The following is a 16,089-nucleotide window of genomic DNA, read 5'->3' as shown; positions in this document are numbered from 1 at the left end:
CTAAAGACGCACGTTTCCAGTACTAACTGTACAACAAAGACATCAGGGCTGAAAGCCTGCAGCGCCTTCAGGTAGCTGCTGTGCATCGTGACACTCCGCTATGGTCACCTCTCCCATTAGCAGCCGACAGCACATACTAACTGTATGTAGAGTTGAATCCCATGCATCCATAGTTGGACCATAGTTTCACCACAACAACATTCTATGGAGTGAAACAGTGAGAGGATGTTATAAACAACATCCCCCTTCAGGCTTGTGAGCCGCTTTCCTTCAGACAACCCGTCTGATTTGATGGATCGTCTCGTGTTGCATTTCTATGGGACTTTATGTTTAGTAAGCCCTGAAGATGTTCTAAATGCCGAAATTATGAATGCATTAATTGGAGTAATCGAGAATAATGATGACTTGATTTGCTTTGTAAATCTACTCTTATGTTTACTGCTTCTAATTTGTGATATTTTCTTTAATGCTTTTTTTTGCGTGAACAGAAAAATAATCATGCATCCGTCCCTGATTTAATTGCCACGCGATTAAATTGCTGGAACGACTTTTTGCTCTCCGTGTTTGAATGTTCAAACATCACCAGATGCTCTGTGAGCCGACATCGGACGTCCATTTTCCCATACAGTATGCACTATTACATCATCCTGTACTGTTTGTGATACAAATGTGGCCGTAATGCAATACATGAGGCAATGTGCATCAAGTACGAATGTCCTTTGAGCATTGCATTGTGGGACAACGGTATACAACAGCAGCACACTCAAAAACCACATGGTTTTTAGTATGCATTCAGAGTTTGTTTGAGTCTTGGAGTTCATGACGGGTAGATCAGACCATCTTCTGACTTTTGTACCTACTTCCACAGAAAAGAAAACATTTCATATTGTGATATTTACCGGAGACCTCCCTCCAGCCAGCTGTGACCTTCTTCAGGTTTCTGAGGTGAAATGAAGAGGTACTGTACAGATAAGTCCTCAAAGCGAGCGGATGGAGCAGATCCTAAAATGAGCAGCCCGACGTTCTGAACTGGGAATCGATGTTGAATGGACTCGTGACTCTAGGAACTGAAATCAAATTGAACACGAGACACCGGAATGCCGCGAGGTCACGTGGAAACACGAACGCCTCGCTGCCTCGTGCCAAATTAGATTGTGCACCTTCTGTGTTCTCGTTTCTCCTCCGTCCACCTTCTGTGCCGGTCCCCTTTGGGTCGAGAACCCAAGGAGAAATGGGGCTCTCACACACACACACACACCCAGCAAGGACACAGCAGGGCTGCACGTTGGAGTGTGTAGCCCTGATGGAGAGAGAGATTTGCCCTCCCACTCATCCTTCTGTCACAGAGTGGTGTCGCACTAAATGTCCTCCCCCTTATGATACAGTCACACATCACTCACACTGTCCTGCTCCACTCCCTCCCCTCCTGAGAGGACAAATACCACTCCGTTCTCCCCCTGTGCAACACACACACACACACACACACACACACACACACACACACCTGTCCCTCCTCTCACCTCCATACATCTCCTCTGTGCTGTCTCTCCCCTTCTGTTCTCTCCGTTTCCAGCTGGGCAGCTCTCACATTTCTCTTGCCTTTACATCACCCTTCTTCTCCTCATTCTCTTCTTCTTCTCCTTCTTCTTCTTCTCCTTCTTCTTCTTCTTCTTCTTCTTCTCCTCCTTCTGATAGGGGGTTGTTTGTGTGTATGAATGTGTGTTTATGGTGTGGTTTTATAGATAGATAAGTCTGTGGTCAGGCAAAATGAGCTGATAATGTCCTGTGATTTGTGAATAAAGTGTGATTGTAAAAATCAAAAATCATCTTCTTCTCCTCCTCCTCCTCCTCCTCCTCCTTTAATCCGTTCTCTCTGATTCATTCCGAATTCACTCCGATTCGCAGTTTCAGAACCAGTGATATGTTTGCATCTCGAGCGTGTTTACATCGGAGGCTACGCATGCATTAGGAAGGGGAGAAAAAAAAAGTTTCCCTGATACAAGCTGGATCACACACACACACACACACACACACACACACACACACACACACACACACACACACACACACAGACACACACACACACACACACACACACACACACACACCAACAAATGTCAGCATTCAAGTGGAGAGTAGAGAGCTGACCCTTGTTTGGAAGTTCTTTTCCATTGTACGGCGTAACGATCACACTTTGTTTAAAACTGCCAAGTCACTGTCTCTGCAGGCTGAGCTCTGTCCTTCAGCAAGTGCAAATGAAGTGAGTTGAAATTGAATTAAAAAAATTGATTATGATTAAAATGTTGCTGGAAAATATCTGCTTTCTCGTATATATATGTGTGTGTGTGTGTGTGTGTGTGTGTGTGTAAAATGCCGTTGGGGTTGGTGGGTGGCTGCCAAACCACCCGAACTGATGACAAGCGGACTTCTGGAAACACCATCCTGACAGGGGGGCCTGGGACTGGAGGAGCAGAGGAGGGAGTTGGCAGCGGAATGAAACATTAATAATATACAACCAGCAAAGAAAGCACACAGGACTCCTTCAATACTGTCGTGTGAACCAGAGTATTTCAGCATCATGCACTTATACCGTAATCATTTAGTACGATGGTTCCAAGACACACGGGTGTGTGAGCGTATGCTCTCTACACACACACACACACACAATATAAATATTTATATATATAAAGTGTCTTACACATTTTTAAGAGGCACTACTAAAAGACGCAAAATAGAAAATGTAATTTTCTCTCAACCTCACACCGTTCCTCATAAAAGCACATGTTCCACACCACCAAATACATGACAGTGTGTGTGTGTGTGTGTGTGTGTGTGTGTGTGTGTGCGTCTACAGTTCGTGTATGTGTGTGACTGACAGACAGGATGGAGGTTCATTATACATTGCCGGGAATTGACTTCCCCATTCTTGTTTCATCCTGAAATGAGAAAAACTTTTCAAACGTGACACTGTTTGATAGAGGGTGAGGTGTGAGTGTGCACGTGTGTGTGTTTCTGATTGTGTGTGTGTGTGCGTTTCATTATAAAAGGGAGACGGCGCCGGCTTGCTGGCATGGCCGTATCTGAGGAGATCTACACACACAAACACACAATGTGTTCGGGGCTGTGGGAGGGGTCTGAGGGCTGAACTGAACCCAGCGGACGAGCAGTGAAGTGGGGGGAGGACCGTGGGCTGACAGCAGAGGTGGGAAGAAGAGGTGAAATACAGCTAGAGAGGTGAGCGGGAGGAAAAAAAGGCAAAATGTGAAGAAGCCGTTGGAGGGAAAGGTCAGCGATCAGACGGAGACAGGAGGAGAGGGAGATCCTACCGTCGTCTTTGGTCCGGAGCAGCGTGGGGCTGCTCGGCGGGCCGTCGCCCATCCGGGTGTACGCCAGCACCTGCAGCACGTACACGGTGTATTTCTGGAGACCTCTGAGGAGCAGCGTCACACTGCCCTCCCCCGCTGCCAGCTGAACACTGGGGGGAGCTTCTGAGTCCTTCTCACGCCACAACACCTGGACACACAAGCACACAAATCCATCAGAAGGAAGGCATCAAGTGGGAGTCAGATCCCGCAATTTACCCTCGTAAGCGCGGTTAGTCTGCTTTTAGTCCTCCTTAAAGCTACGGTCTACGATATGGAATTAAAAAATCCATTCAGTCTATCAGCTGCATAGAAATTGACCAATGGGAGCCATTGCTCCAGAAGGCTCCCATTGGCTCGTACCCTCCATCCAATCCCCTCGTCTCCCCTGCTCCTCGTCAAATCGTGGAACACTGAGGGGAGGGGTTTGGTTGGGGGGGGGGGGGGATTTTCAGAATGTAGACCGTCGCTTTAATTCACAGCAGCTTTAATGGCTTTAAAGGAGAAGGTTGGCGATGTTCTCCACGGTCTCTGTAAACCGTCACCGCTCTCATACTGAGAGACAAAGTGTGTGTTTGGCAGCTTCGTTAAGTGTGAAGCTCTAAAAACAAGTATGTGAGAGTTGTGTTCATGCTGCCCCAAAGTGGCACAGAAATCAGTTATTGCAGGTATTATTTATCATATTTTTTTAAGAAAAGAGAAGTTATTTCCGATAACATTTGGTTATTGTAGTTTTCAGTCAAACATTGGGTATAAAGAGTGTATTTGGTGTGCTAATATTTACAGCAGTAGAGTATATGTGGATCCAATCAAAATGCATTGAACGTGCCCATCACAGTCAAGTCGAGTTTACTTCCTACAGCCCAACATGACGCCTCTGAGGCTTAACGATCGGCATCATAATGAAGGAACCGCCAGACAGGAAGAAACCACGGCAAGCTGCCTTTGCAGGAGCAATGCTACTTTTGCTCCTTTCATTAGATTTGTTGACATTGAGAAATTATTTTTTTTTATATATATTGAAATCACCATTTCATTTTCACCACTGAAAATGAAATCACACCAGCTCACAGTGCTCTTTCACCGGCGACAGTGTCAAGAAGTGTTCTTGCTTCTTCCTCTCTCAGGTTTATTGGTGCTCGTGAACTCCCTGTCACACTCGAAGCAGAAATGTCTTTAAGTGTCTAAAAACAGACCTGGTGATGAGGAATGTGTGGCAGGACTGCAGGAGGCAGGAGGAACGTTCCACTGCGGGACGGGAGGTGTTGAAGAGCTGCTGCTGGCAGCCACTTCCCATCTAAGGCGGGAGGCGTGCGGCTCAGTGTGATCCTCGGGAGGGCACGAGGAAACTCACAGATGGGGAGTGTTTGTGCTTTGGGCACGGTGGATAATATGACCTGAATTCTACATCAACATTTTTAAACATACTGGATGGTGCTGGTTTATATCGCACAGTTGCAGCCTGTTTTCTGTTGTAGATGTATGTATTTATAAGACGACCGTGACCCTGCAGTTGGAGATTCTCCTTCTTTTTAAAGCTTTCTCCTGCTATGTGCGTTTGGGAGATTAAGAGCCGAACCCAATGCCAGTTTTACGTGAACACTGCCTTTCTCCATGTTCAATACAAAGATGCCACTGAACAGCTACAATGATGAAGAGTACATTATAATAAACCCCCGGGGGGCGAGCGTAGGAGTGTAATAGTTGAGATGTGACTGCCAGTAAGTGGTGCACTCAAGTAAAAATGAATGCACCTGGCATTTCACCATTAACAGCATTTATCCAGCCTTTTCTTACCCACCTGCATAGCAGAGTATGTCGACTACGTCAGCAGTGAGTTGGACAAAGCAAGAAAAGATGAGCTTAATAAGATGTAGATCTATGTGGGTCACAAGTCTAGACTTAACTTCTAATGCAGAATGCCCAAAGTGCATTCACACCATGAGTGTATACTCAACAAACACCCTTCTCTTGCCTAAACCGCAGTTCATATTCTATTTCTTTCAAATAAACAAAGCACTTACCCAAAACCAACGGGCTTTATGGATTAGAGTCGATGTTTTTAAAATAAATGAATAATCCAGCTATTGTTTCCACTAAAACACGACACTAAAGCGTCTGTTTTATGAAAGGGTATTAAACATTAAAGCCTCTCTCAAATGCATGTTAGACACACACACACACACACACACACGCCCCCACATGCTTTTAAAACGCCGTGATGTAGGAAGAACAAACCAGAACACTTACAGGCCATTACGTCATATTCAGCTCACGTGTGTGTGTGTGAAAGTGTGTGACGGTGTAGGAGGACGTGATAATGGGCTGTGGGGGTTAAGTGAAAATGCCAGGGTGGGATTGTGTGTGTGTGTGTGTGTGTGTGTGTGTGTGTGTGTGTGTGTGTGTGTGTGTGTGTGTTATATCCACCTTGTATCCGAGTATGACCCCGTTCTTCTGTGCCGGAGGGAGAGCCGACCATTTCAGCAGAATCTTGGTGGAACTTACTGGCTCAGCAGTCACATTCATGGGAGATCCAGATGGAACTAGAGAACACACACACACACACACACACACACACACACACAGACACAGACACACACACACACACACACACACACACACACACACACACACACACACACACACACACACACACACACACATTCCTACATTACCAACAGTGGACCATCATTCTACCCTCACCCTGTCTGGAAAACTATCTCCAGTTAAAAAAAAAAAATGATTTAAAAATAATTTCTTCTTTGACTTGAATGCTGAGCTGCTGAAACTATCAGGAACACTCGGTGATCAGGGTTGTAATTATTTCTGCCAAACTGAGCAAAATCACACAGATGTGCTGAAACTATCAGGATCATATTAAAATCAATGAACCTCCCCGAGAGGAAGATGGCTTTCAAATAGGAGACGCTGTTTGTGTTTGTGAGTTTTAAGCATGAACATGAAGATAAAACATAACTGGTGCCACTTCATCATGACAGTTTTTCTCTATTATTCTGATTTTGAGAATATGTGAGACAAACACCAAAACGACGATGCCATTATTAATTAACAGCATCCTATTGTGAGCCACTTGGGGTTCAGTGTCATGTGATAGGAGCCACAGTCACCCCCGGGGGTCTGGGACTTTAAGAGGGATTTTAGTGTTGCCATGATGACATCAGAAAAAAATGTGAATTTGGTGGAAAAAACCAGAGTCCCTGGATGGAGTCCCGTTATACTCAGTATAAAGGTATTCACTGAAGGGATGAAGAGTCTACATGTAGCTCCCATCCCAGTCCTCTGCACTAAATGTTGGTGTGTGTGTGTGTGTGTGTGTGGTCAAGATTTATCCAGTCAAACGCACAACAACCAAGAGAATTTACATTTGAATAGAGAGGGGCTTGAAGGGTGAACCGATTTAAAGCATGACCAAAGGCAGACCTCCACAACGCCCCCGTCAGCCCGGCAGTTCACTGTTAGTGAATGTGTAACGGCGCCACCTCCCCCCCCCCCTCCGTCAGTCTCCCCCTCGCTGTAAGAGAGGGGGAGTGTGGAGGGCAGAGAGGCGGCAGCATGAGAGGAGACTCGGGAGGCAATCAGCCACTTTCTTCTTGTCCGTCTGTCTTCTTCAGTCCTGCAGAGGCAGCTCTGTCTGAGGCTTTAAACAGGAAACAGAGTGAACGTGTTCCTACCAGACTCTGCGGTGAGCGCGGCCACAGTGTTGCTCCACGGTCCGGGTCCTATAGAGTTGTAGGCCTGTATCTGAACCTGGTACTGGGTCCAGGGTTTCAGGGCCTCGACCGTGGTCTCGCTGGTCCCCCCTGCCCTCTCCACGTCCTCGGTCCTGTCCTCTCCCTGGCCGTCTGTCCTCCACAGTCTCAGCCGGTATCCCACCGTCTCCGGGCTGCTGTTGTACTCGGACTCTGGGAGAGGCTGGAGGGGGAAGAGCAGATTAAAGAGCGCTGTTTGGCAGCATATTGTTCTTGGTTAATTATCTTTATGGACATATTTTACAGACAAAAGGGTGAATATTAACTACGATGCACGTCGTGATCTCGGTGAGAACAGACGGTTAACGGGGCCTCGTTAGTCATGTCATCAAACAATTAGAGCCTTGTTAAGGATTAGACTAAAAGTAAATTTAGGTCGGCTTAGACGATTTCTGCTATTTTCAGGATCATTTCTGAGGCAGATTATTTTTCCATCGTTCCACAGAAGCTTAATAAATGACGGCGGTGTGGAAGTCCTGAACAGTGCAAGTGTCTTGTAACGTGTCAGCACTTGGCCACCCTGTTCCACCGCCGCACTCGGCAAATTTAATTAATTCTGACCGTGATTGATGGAAGAAGAACTCCGCATGATTGAACGAGAAAACATTTTTGGTACAATTGCGATTAATAAAATGATAATCATCTACCATGCGGCACTTTGTTGCTCTTTATGAAATAATGTGACACAGTTCCTCATCACCAACACTGAGTTATACCACCCCTTTATTTATGAGAACACACACACACACACACACACACACACACACACACACACACACACACACACACACACACACACACACACACACACACACACACACACACACACACACACACACACACACACACTCACACTCACACACTCACACACACACACACACACACACACACACACACTCACACACACTCACACACACACACACACTCACACACACACACACACACACACACACACACACACACACACACACACACACACACACACACACACACACACACACACACACACAGATTGAGCTCAAGCAGACACTCTTACAAAGTTCATACTATGAACAACTACACACCCGCCGATTATTTTATGATTTTGAATATTCATAATTAAACAAATGCAGTCAAAGTGAAGATAATTGACTTGTATTTGTTATTGATTGAACACTCAAACATCCACCCGTGTGCATGCTTTGATCAGATTGGGTTGAAAGTGACATAAAACCCACCGAACTAATCAATCAAATGACCTGAGATACGGGACAACACCTTTCAACTTCAAACCAGTGACAAAAACATCAGTTTTTCACGTGAAATAACCAAACCTGAGATCACGTGGGACCCCATCACTCATAATAACAGGCTTATTGATCAATTAAACCCTAAAATAAACTGGTCACGCCTCCGGGAGGAGAACCTTCTGAACGTTGGTGCCTCCCAGAACTCCTGACAATATAAGTGGAATATCAAGTTTGGATCTTCACACTGTGATATAAACAAAGACACACTCCCAATGAAAAGGCATTCCGTAGCCATAAAGGATGTGGTTATTAATGTGACACGTCTAAATTTAAAGTACATCCTAAAAACCTTTTACTGTCTTCTCCCCTTTGACATTCCATCTCCTGATCTTCCTCCCTCCATCACCCTCTTTTCCCTGTTTTATTCACAATCTGTCATCCTCTCTTTGCTTCCACTCTCATTTCCTGTCACCCTCCCTCCTTCTTCTTTCCCACTTCTTCCCCGTCACCTCATCCTCACTCCTCTGCTCGTGAACCCACTACCACCACAACGCCTCATTCTGTGCCCTAGGATGACTTTAGTCATGAGTTGAGTTTGTCCAAAGCATGTAACTCCACAGACGATGCAAAACCAGAGCAACCGCTGTCCAACGCTGCAGGTAAGGAAGTGACACACCAGCCATTTAAATACCCGGTCATTTAGCACAGCTTGGCTTTGAGGAGCTATAATAGAGAATGTCACATTAGCTTTATTCCCCTTAATATGCAGCTTAGAATAAAAGCCAAAGCTGAAACCATTGTGATGGTTCCTTTACAGCAGACACGCTAGCATAGTGCTAACGTGCAGGTAAAATCCATTAGCATGCTGCGCAGGTTGCCCATAGCGCCTCAGTGTCTGTGTCTGATTCGACAGGCTCTTTTTCTCATTCCAACACTTAAATGGAAAATACTATGCTCTCCATTTATGTTATAATAGGAGTGGGGTGGGGGAGTAAAAGAGAGAGGGGAGGAAGAAGGGAGGACGACGTGCAACAAGAGCAAAGAAAAAAAAGAAGAAGAACAGGCGGTAAAGAGAAAATTACATCGCAGTTTGTGCTGCGAGCGGTGAATGGGAAATGTGACAGATTAGCATTAGCACTGATAACAAGGAGAGACACTGATTATAGCCTGTCAGCCACTCAACCTGTTCCTGCCTGGTGCACACACACACACACACACACACACACACACACGATATATAAAGACGAGCAAATACACAGAGATGCAGAGTAAAGAAACACAAAGAAAATCCTCATCATTTGTAAATTTGTGTGTGTGAGAGAGAGAGAAAGTGTGTGTGTGTGTGTGTGTGTGTGTGTGTGTAGCGAGAGAGAGAGAGAGAGAGAGAAAGTGTGTGTGTGTGTGTGTGTGTGTGAGAGAGAGAGAGAAAGTGTGTGTGTGTGTGTGTGTGTGTGTGTGTGTGTGTGTGGATGAGCTTCAGTACCTTCCAGTTAAAGTGCAGGCTGGTCTGTGTGGCAGACAGCAGGGTGAGGTTAGAGGGGTGTGTGTCGGGGGCATCCTGTAGGGTTTGGATCAGCCTGGAGGGGGCGCTCATGGCACTGGAGCCCACGATGTTCACCTGCTGCATCCTGAACCTGGGGAGAGCAGAGAGCACAGCTTTCATTCTGACGGCTGTTTGATGTCAACTACTGGAGGCTCACCTCCCCCTGATGATGTCACAGTGATGTCATCAAGGGTAATCTCCGATAGCTGGATCAGATATCAGTGACATCCCAGGCCGATGTATTCATTCAATTCTAGGTTTATATAATACATACATTTTGTAATTCCTGTCTGATTTATTATTTTAAAAATGAATAATAATTAATTTGTTATATTTATTTGACTCAGTAAATCAAGCCTGAAGTTGCCTTTTTACATAAACGAATGATCTCAGACATACAGCTTATTAATGACACGCTGGTGTAGAATGGACCAGGCATCGGTATCTTAGTTTAAAAGCCATGATGAAGGTTTAACAAAGGGATGGTACTGAGCTGCAATGTGGGTCAGACAGGGTTAAAGTTGGACATTGTTGTCACTGTAAAAGCAGTTTATCAGCATACAGTTGACCCAAAGGCCCATACAAACACACTCAACCAAAATATACAGGAACGAGACATCCAGACTTCCCAGTCAGAGTGGAACAAAAAAACTATTCTGGACTTTTCAGTCACTTTGTGATATTTCTGCTATTTTCTTCCCAACTATTTTATTATATGGCATCCTTCAGCCAGAATCCTCCCCCGGGGGATTTCCAAAAAGGCCACCGTCAAATTGTCTGAGAACGGCAAACATTCTGTCAGGAAAAGAAATACATCTATACAGACCACGAGAGAGCGTTTGCTACTTGTGTTCCCTCTAAACGCAGCCATGCTTCAGCGTGGCTGTGAGTGTGCAGACTACATGGGAGAGACTACATCTATGAGCTCTCGTCCCTGTCGGGGAGATAGAGAGGGAAGAGAGGGGATATGAAACACAGGCAAGTGCATCACTTCATCTAATGTCCCTACGGTGTCGCCTGTGACAACATAATCCCTGAGAGTGTACAACGTGTTGACACACACATGCACAGCACAGCACCACCACAGATGAAATGATACCGAGAGGAGGAGGCAGAGACAGACATACAGACTGACACATGCAGAAGACAGATGGAGAGATTGTTAGAGGAGGAGAGAGAGAGGAAGTGGAGGAAGTGTTGCCGCTGCTCAGGGCGGCGATAGATCACGTTTATAAACCGCAGCCTCTCCACGGCCCTTGAGCAGGGATTAAAGACACTCCTCTCTCCTCCTCTATTTCCTATTCCGCTTGTCTCTTCTCCCCTTTAATGCTCTCTGCTGCCCTTCCCGCTTTCTCATCACCTTCTCCCCTGCCCTCAGCGCTCCCCGCCCCACGCCTCCCCTCCAGCTAGTTGCAGGAGGGTAATAAGGATCTGCATGCAGCAGCTGTGAAGCTGCTGACAAACAGAAAAGTCTCAGATGGAACTGTCTCTCTGTGAGTCCGTGTGATTTATCTAACTTCACCTGAGTCTTTGCCGTACTGCAGAAACACTCAGGCGGAGAGTGAGATGTGTGTGTGAGTGGGTTTGTGCGGGTGTGCACGTGAGCGCGTGCACGTGGGCGGCTCACCTGTACTGGGTGAACGGGGTGAGGTTGGGGACCTCCAGCGTGTCTGCATCTGGCTGGTTTTCTTCCTGGTGCACGACCCTCCACGCCTCTTCCTTTCCATCCTCCTCCACGATCTGTTCACGAAGGATGTCGTATGTTAGGAAACCGTTTCAGAACCAGCAGGGAGCACACAAGTACACGCACACGCACCTGGCCTTCCACGACCCAGCGTGATATGGCGGTCTTGCCATCGGGACCCGGGCGGAACCGAAGCGTTGCTGTCCGGGGGCTGATGTTGGAGATGACCAAGTTAGACGGTGCGCCAGGAAGTTCTGCAGATAGAAAACAGAAGGAATGTTGCTTTACTCACAGCCTCTAAAGAATTCATGAATTCAGCAGTGATGCAGCTCACATTCCACCACTGCATTTATGTATTCTTACAGGTATATCAAATATGTATTGACCAAATCCCGTGGGAGCATTGTGCTAGTAATAATGTTATTTGTGATATTTCAATAGTGTGTAAGAAATGCTTTGAAATAAAAACCTCCTCTGCTTGCTGGCGGCAGCAACGACGCACAATAAGCATTTATTTGTTAAAAAAAAAAAAAAAAAAAAATAGTGCTTTTGTTCAAGCAGAAAAGGACTGTAGCATCACAGCATGGTGAATTATTTCAAAGGGATCAAAAGAAATGAATGAAAGACAAATAATGTTTTATGAAGACTTTTCTATGAAGAGATAAAAATATGTACAAATTCCCAACAATGTTTTGCTGGCTCATCTCTAATACACATATTGATAATAGTGGGAAAATAAGAAGGAAACAATGTTGCCTTGAATAAAAGAAAATGCCTTTAAGAAAGAGTGAGAAATAGAAGAAATAGCTTCTAGTTGCTTCTAGTCCTTCATTTAACATGTCGATCACATGTCTGCGTGCCAAAAAGAAAGGCAAATTAGAGGCTGGTCAGGAAAGAAAAATATAATTTGTTAAGCATCGGCACTTAATGCTACAGCTGTATATCTCTCTTGGTCAGAGCAATTTAATTCATCTTTCCAAGGTCGACAATACAATACCGAGAGATAAATCTGTACACCAGTGGAGGCGAGAGGTGAATTAAATGCACAGTTCACTAAAGTCCATTTAAGGCCTATAAATGTCTGAGTAGGCAGCAAGTCCCATAAATTAAGTTTGACCCATTCATATTCTAACATTGTTCAATCTCCATGAGAAGCAATGAGTGACAGGGAAAGTGCAATTTGGCTGACTAGTGGTGGCAGCCTGCATGCCTCGACCAGCCTGGGAGGAATAGAGAAGATGGAAACAAGCGAGGGCTTCGCTGAGAAGCCCAAAGGTACCTTCAGAGGATAAAAGAATGTTGGATTCAAATGTAGAAACCAAAGAAAAAGCTGTTCAGGATGGTCCAAATGGTCCAAACGTGATCAATAATTCAGCCTTGTGGGGTCGTGGCCCTTAGTGTCTTGATACCAAGCAGGAACCTCCAGTGCTGAGAAATGAAGCCAATGCTGGAGTGCCAAAACCGGATTTTAACACAACCCATGATCTTTTTCCTTCAGCTACCTGCTTAAACCTTTACATTACAACACTGACCACACAAACTTTCAGGGGCAATAATTGGAAGAAGGAACAAAAGGCCATTTTGACAGTAACGTGATTGATGTAAACGCTTGTTCCTTGGCATGTGCTGCTAAACACCCCGGCCTCAAAGTTTGAATAGCTGCTTCTGTCACATTCAAGCGGAGAATTGCACTGATTTAGTCCCAACAACAAGCACCCAGAAGACTATTATTATTCCCTCCTGGTGGTGGGTTTCTCTTTGTTGTTAACCTGGAATAAATCAAATAGGAATAATAATGGGCTTTGTATGCACACTCCAACCAGAACTAAATATTCCAATGAAAGGTTTACAACTCCACCTTTCAAATGCCACACGCAATTTATATCTGGCTGTGAATAGACTTCCTCACTGACAGCTGTTGAATTGCCTTGGCATTGGTCAGGCAGGCAGCTCTGGAGTGCTCTGGAGATTTGGCTAAAAATCCTGTTTTTTGGGGATTTTTCAAAGAAAAATGGTGTCCTAACAAATGAAATACATGGCAGCTTGTTTCTCTTAATCAAAAATCATCACTCTACTCTAAATTGTCCGACTCATCACAAGATGAAGCACTTCAGAGCCACTCTCTCCAACCACTTCTCTGCTGTGTTTGTGTTGGTTGATGGTGTTCGGGGTGATCCGATGGATCTAACTCCACATCACATGCATGGTATTTGCTGAACACGGCAGAATGCAGATCTGATGGTGTAAAATCACACGGCGTGTGTGTTGCACACTGGGACAGATCAGACAGCTTTTGTAGAATATCTCAGTGGTGTTTTTTTTTTCTGTAAACAGATTATACAAGATGACTGGGTCCAGTTATTATGGAGAACTAAGCAACTCTGATCTGGATCCAGCGAGGTACAATTACAGCGATGAGCAGGCGTTGCTCTGTCGAGTGCATGCAGCAAACTTGTAATGGTTACAATGTGGAAATGTTGAAATCAGCTGCCTTGCTCAGAAGAATGACAAAATTCTCTCGACTGCATGAATCCATGAATAAATAAACAAGACAAGAATCTATGCGCGGTGGATCTCTCTCTCTTTCTTTAGTTCTTTTTGGCTAATCTTCCGTCTTTCCTTCAGTCTTAAGCTTTCATGAATTAATGAAAAACCTCTGAATCTATGAACTGTCTGTTTCCATCTTGCTTTCACTTTCTTACTGCTTTTACTCATGAATTAGTAATCTGAAAATGTTAGGACAAAAATCCCGCTGTATGAGCCAAGCCCCCCCCCCCCCCCCCCCCCCCCACGTCTCCCAGTCCATTTCTGAGAGAGTTTGGTCTTCTGTTCTTTGGAGATTGCATTTTCCTGTATCCTCAGTTCTTCCCTCATTATGTTCCTCTATCTGCTCTCCCTTCTTCTGTCATGTTCTTTGATTGTCTCTTGCCCTCTCTCTCTCCCCCTCTCTGCATTCCCTCCACTTTGCCATTCGCAGTTAATCAGCACTAATAATGATTGCAACTTGGCCTTCGCCCAATCATGCGAGCCCAGCGTGCACGCAGGCGTGGCGTGCACGCTCTCCGAGGCGCTGTCGAAGACTAACTCTGGAGTGTGAGTGTGCATGTGAGTGTTGTGTGGGTGATGATTCATGGACGCACAGTAACAGCCACTTATCAGCCCGAGGAAAGACAGCGGCATCGTAAGAGCTCATCAGTCATATTTACTCTCTCACACACACACACACACACACACACACACACAATCTTTTTTCCTTTTTTCTTATGCTGCACTGTATTTTCTATTCCTTGATATTCTTGTTTTTATTTATTTTTTCATTTATTTTAATTTTTAAATTTTAAACTTTATTTTATTATTGGCTTGTTTTAATGGGGTTTTTTTCTCCAATGCTTTTAATGTTTTATGTAAAGCACTTTGTTGTTGAAAGGTGCTATACAAATACAATTGCCTTGCCTTTGTTTAATGTCCCAGTCGGCAACATTGTTTTGATCATATTCACTGAAGCCGACACTACGCTCCGATAGAACAACATAAATCATCTGGTTTTAGAAAAAAAACACGCCTCTACTTGCAAAAATCAACAGCGCCCGGATCATCCTGTCCAATCAGCACGCAGGGCTGTGTTCGTGCACACACAGAGCCCCTCCCCCCTCGGGTCGTACCACTATCACACGGGGGAGGTGGAGGGAAGTAGCAACAAGCTTCCAATTCCTCGTTAAAAACCGAAACGAGGAGGTCCAAAACAACCAAGGAAAAGAAAACACCGGTGGAAAAGAAGGAAAAAAAGAAAGATGGCGACGGTGCCCGTGATAAAACCAGAGTCAACATCGGACCCGCGTTTCAAAGGTGGCGTGATCTAAGGGAGTTCAAAGGGCACAGAGTCGAGGGGGAGGAGCTCGGTGGTCGTGGGGGAGGAGCCTGAGAGTTGTAAACATTCATAATCTGACAGAGTGCCCTCCATCCCCCTGACTTGCAGACTGGGACGTTATCATCCCCAGTCAGCGGCTGTGTTTGTCTGTGTGTGTATGTACTGTACCTGGTGGGACTCCGGTGGAGATGCTGGCGGACGTGAGCACGCCCCGCCCCGCGGCGGTGAGCGCTGCCACCTGCAGCGTGTACACGGTGGTGGAGGTCAGGCCGGTCAGCTGGTACTGCAGCGTGGCGTTGGACAGGGAACGCTCCGCCCGACTCGACTCCACTCCAGACGCCTCCCACCACAACACGTAGCCTGCAGGGAGGAGGGCACACGCTGGCTTGATAAAGGCACACACACACACCAGCAGACACGTGCACACACACACACACACACACTTGCACATAATGGGAGGCACGGAGCCAAAGCGGAGGACGAGAGTGCGGGAGGGGTAACTCCAGTCAAAATGCCCGTCTGTCCCGATGCATCTGCACAGTCATGCATCACACTCCACCACCTTCAAACGCGCATGTGTGTGTGTGTGTGTGTGTGTGTGTGTGAGGCCACTTGTGAGTGAAGCCCTGGAGA

At 45.7% G+C, this 16,089-nt stretch overlaps 1 protein-coding gene across 1 annotated transcript in view; it reads right to left on the bottom strand.

Annotated features, from left to right (window-relative positions):
- LOC311010117 (protein sidekick-1-like) overlaps nucleotides 1–16,089 on the bottom strand; it is a 217,121-nt gene that overhangs the window by 36,547 nt on the left and 164,485 nt on the right. The window contains exons 22-29 of the mRNA XM_084004637.1: nucleotides 15,625–15,816; nucleotides 11,721–11,842; nucleotides 11,532–11,644; nucleotides 9,845–9,995; nucleotides 7,055–7,295; nucleotides 5,790–5,905; nucleotides 3,327–3,513; nucleotides 2,363–2,461 (exon numbers count right to left, since the gene is read on the bottom strand). Of these exons, the coding sequence (XP_083860763.1) occupies nucleotides 2,363–2,461; nucleotides 3,327–3,513; nucleotides 5,790–5,905; nucleotides 7,055–7,295; nucleotides 9,845–9,995; nucleotides 11,532–11,644; nucleotides 11,721–11,842; nucleotides 15,625–15,816 (1,221 nt within the window). The remainder of the gene's footprint in view (nucleotides 1–2,362; nucleotides 2,462–3,326; nucleotides 3,514–5,789; nucleotides 5,906–7,054; nucleotides 7,296–9,844; nucleotides 9,996–11,531; nucleotides 11,645–11,720; nucleotides 11,843–15,624; nucleotides 15,817–16,089) is intronic.

The sequence above is a fragment of the Eutrigla gurnardus genome (assembly GCF_963514095.1).
Source record: "Eutrigla gurnardus genome assembly, chromosome: 3".
NCBI lineage: Eukaryota > Metazoa > Chordata > Actinopteri > Perciformes > Triglidae > Eutrigla > Eutrigla gurnardus.
This window is presented reverse-complemented; position numbering and strand designations above follow the sequence as displayed.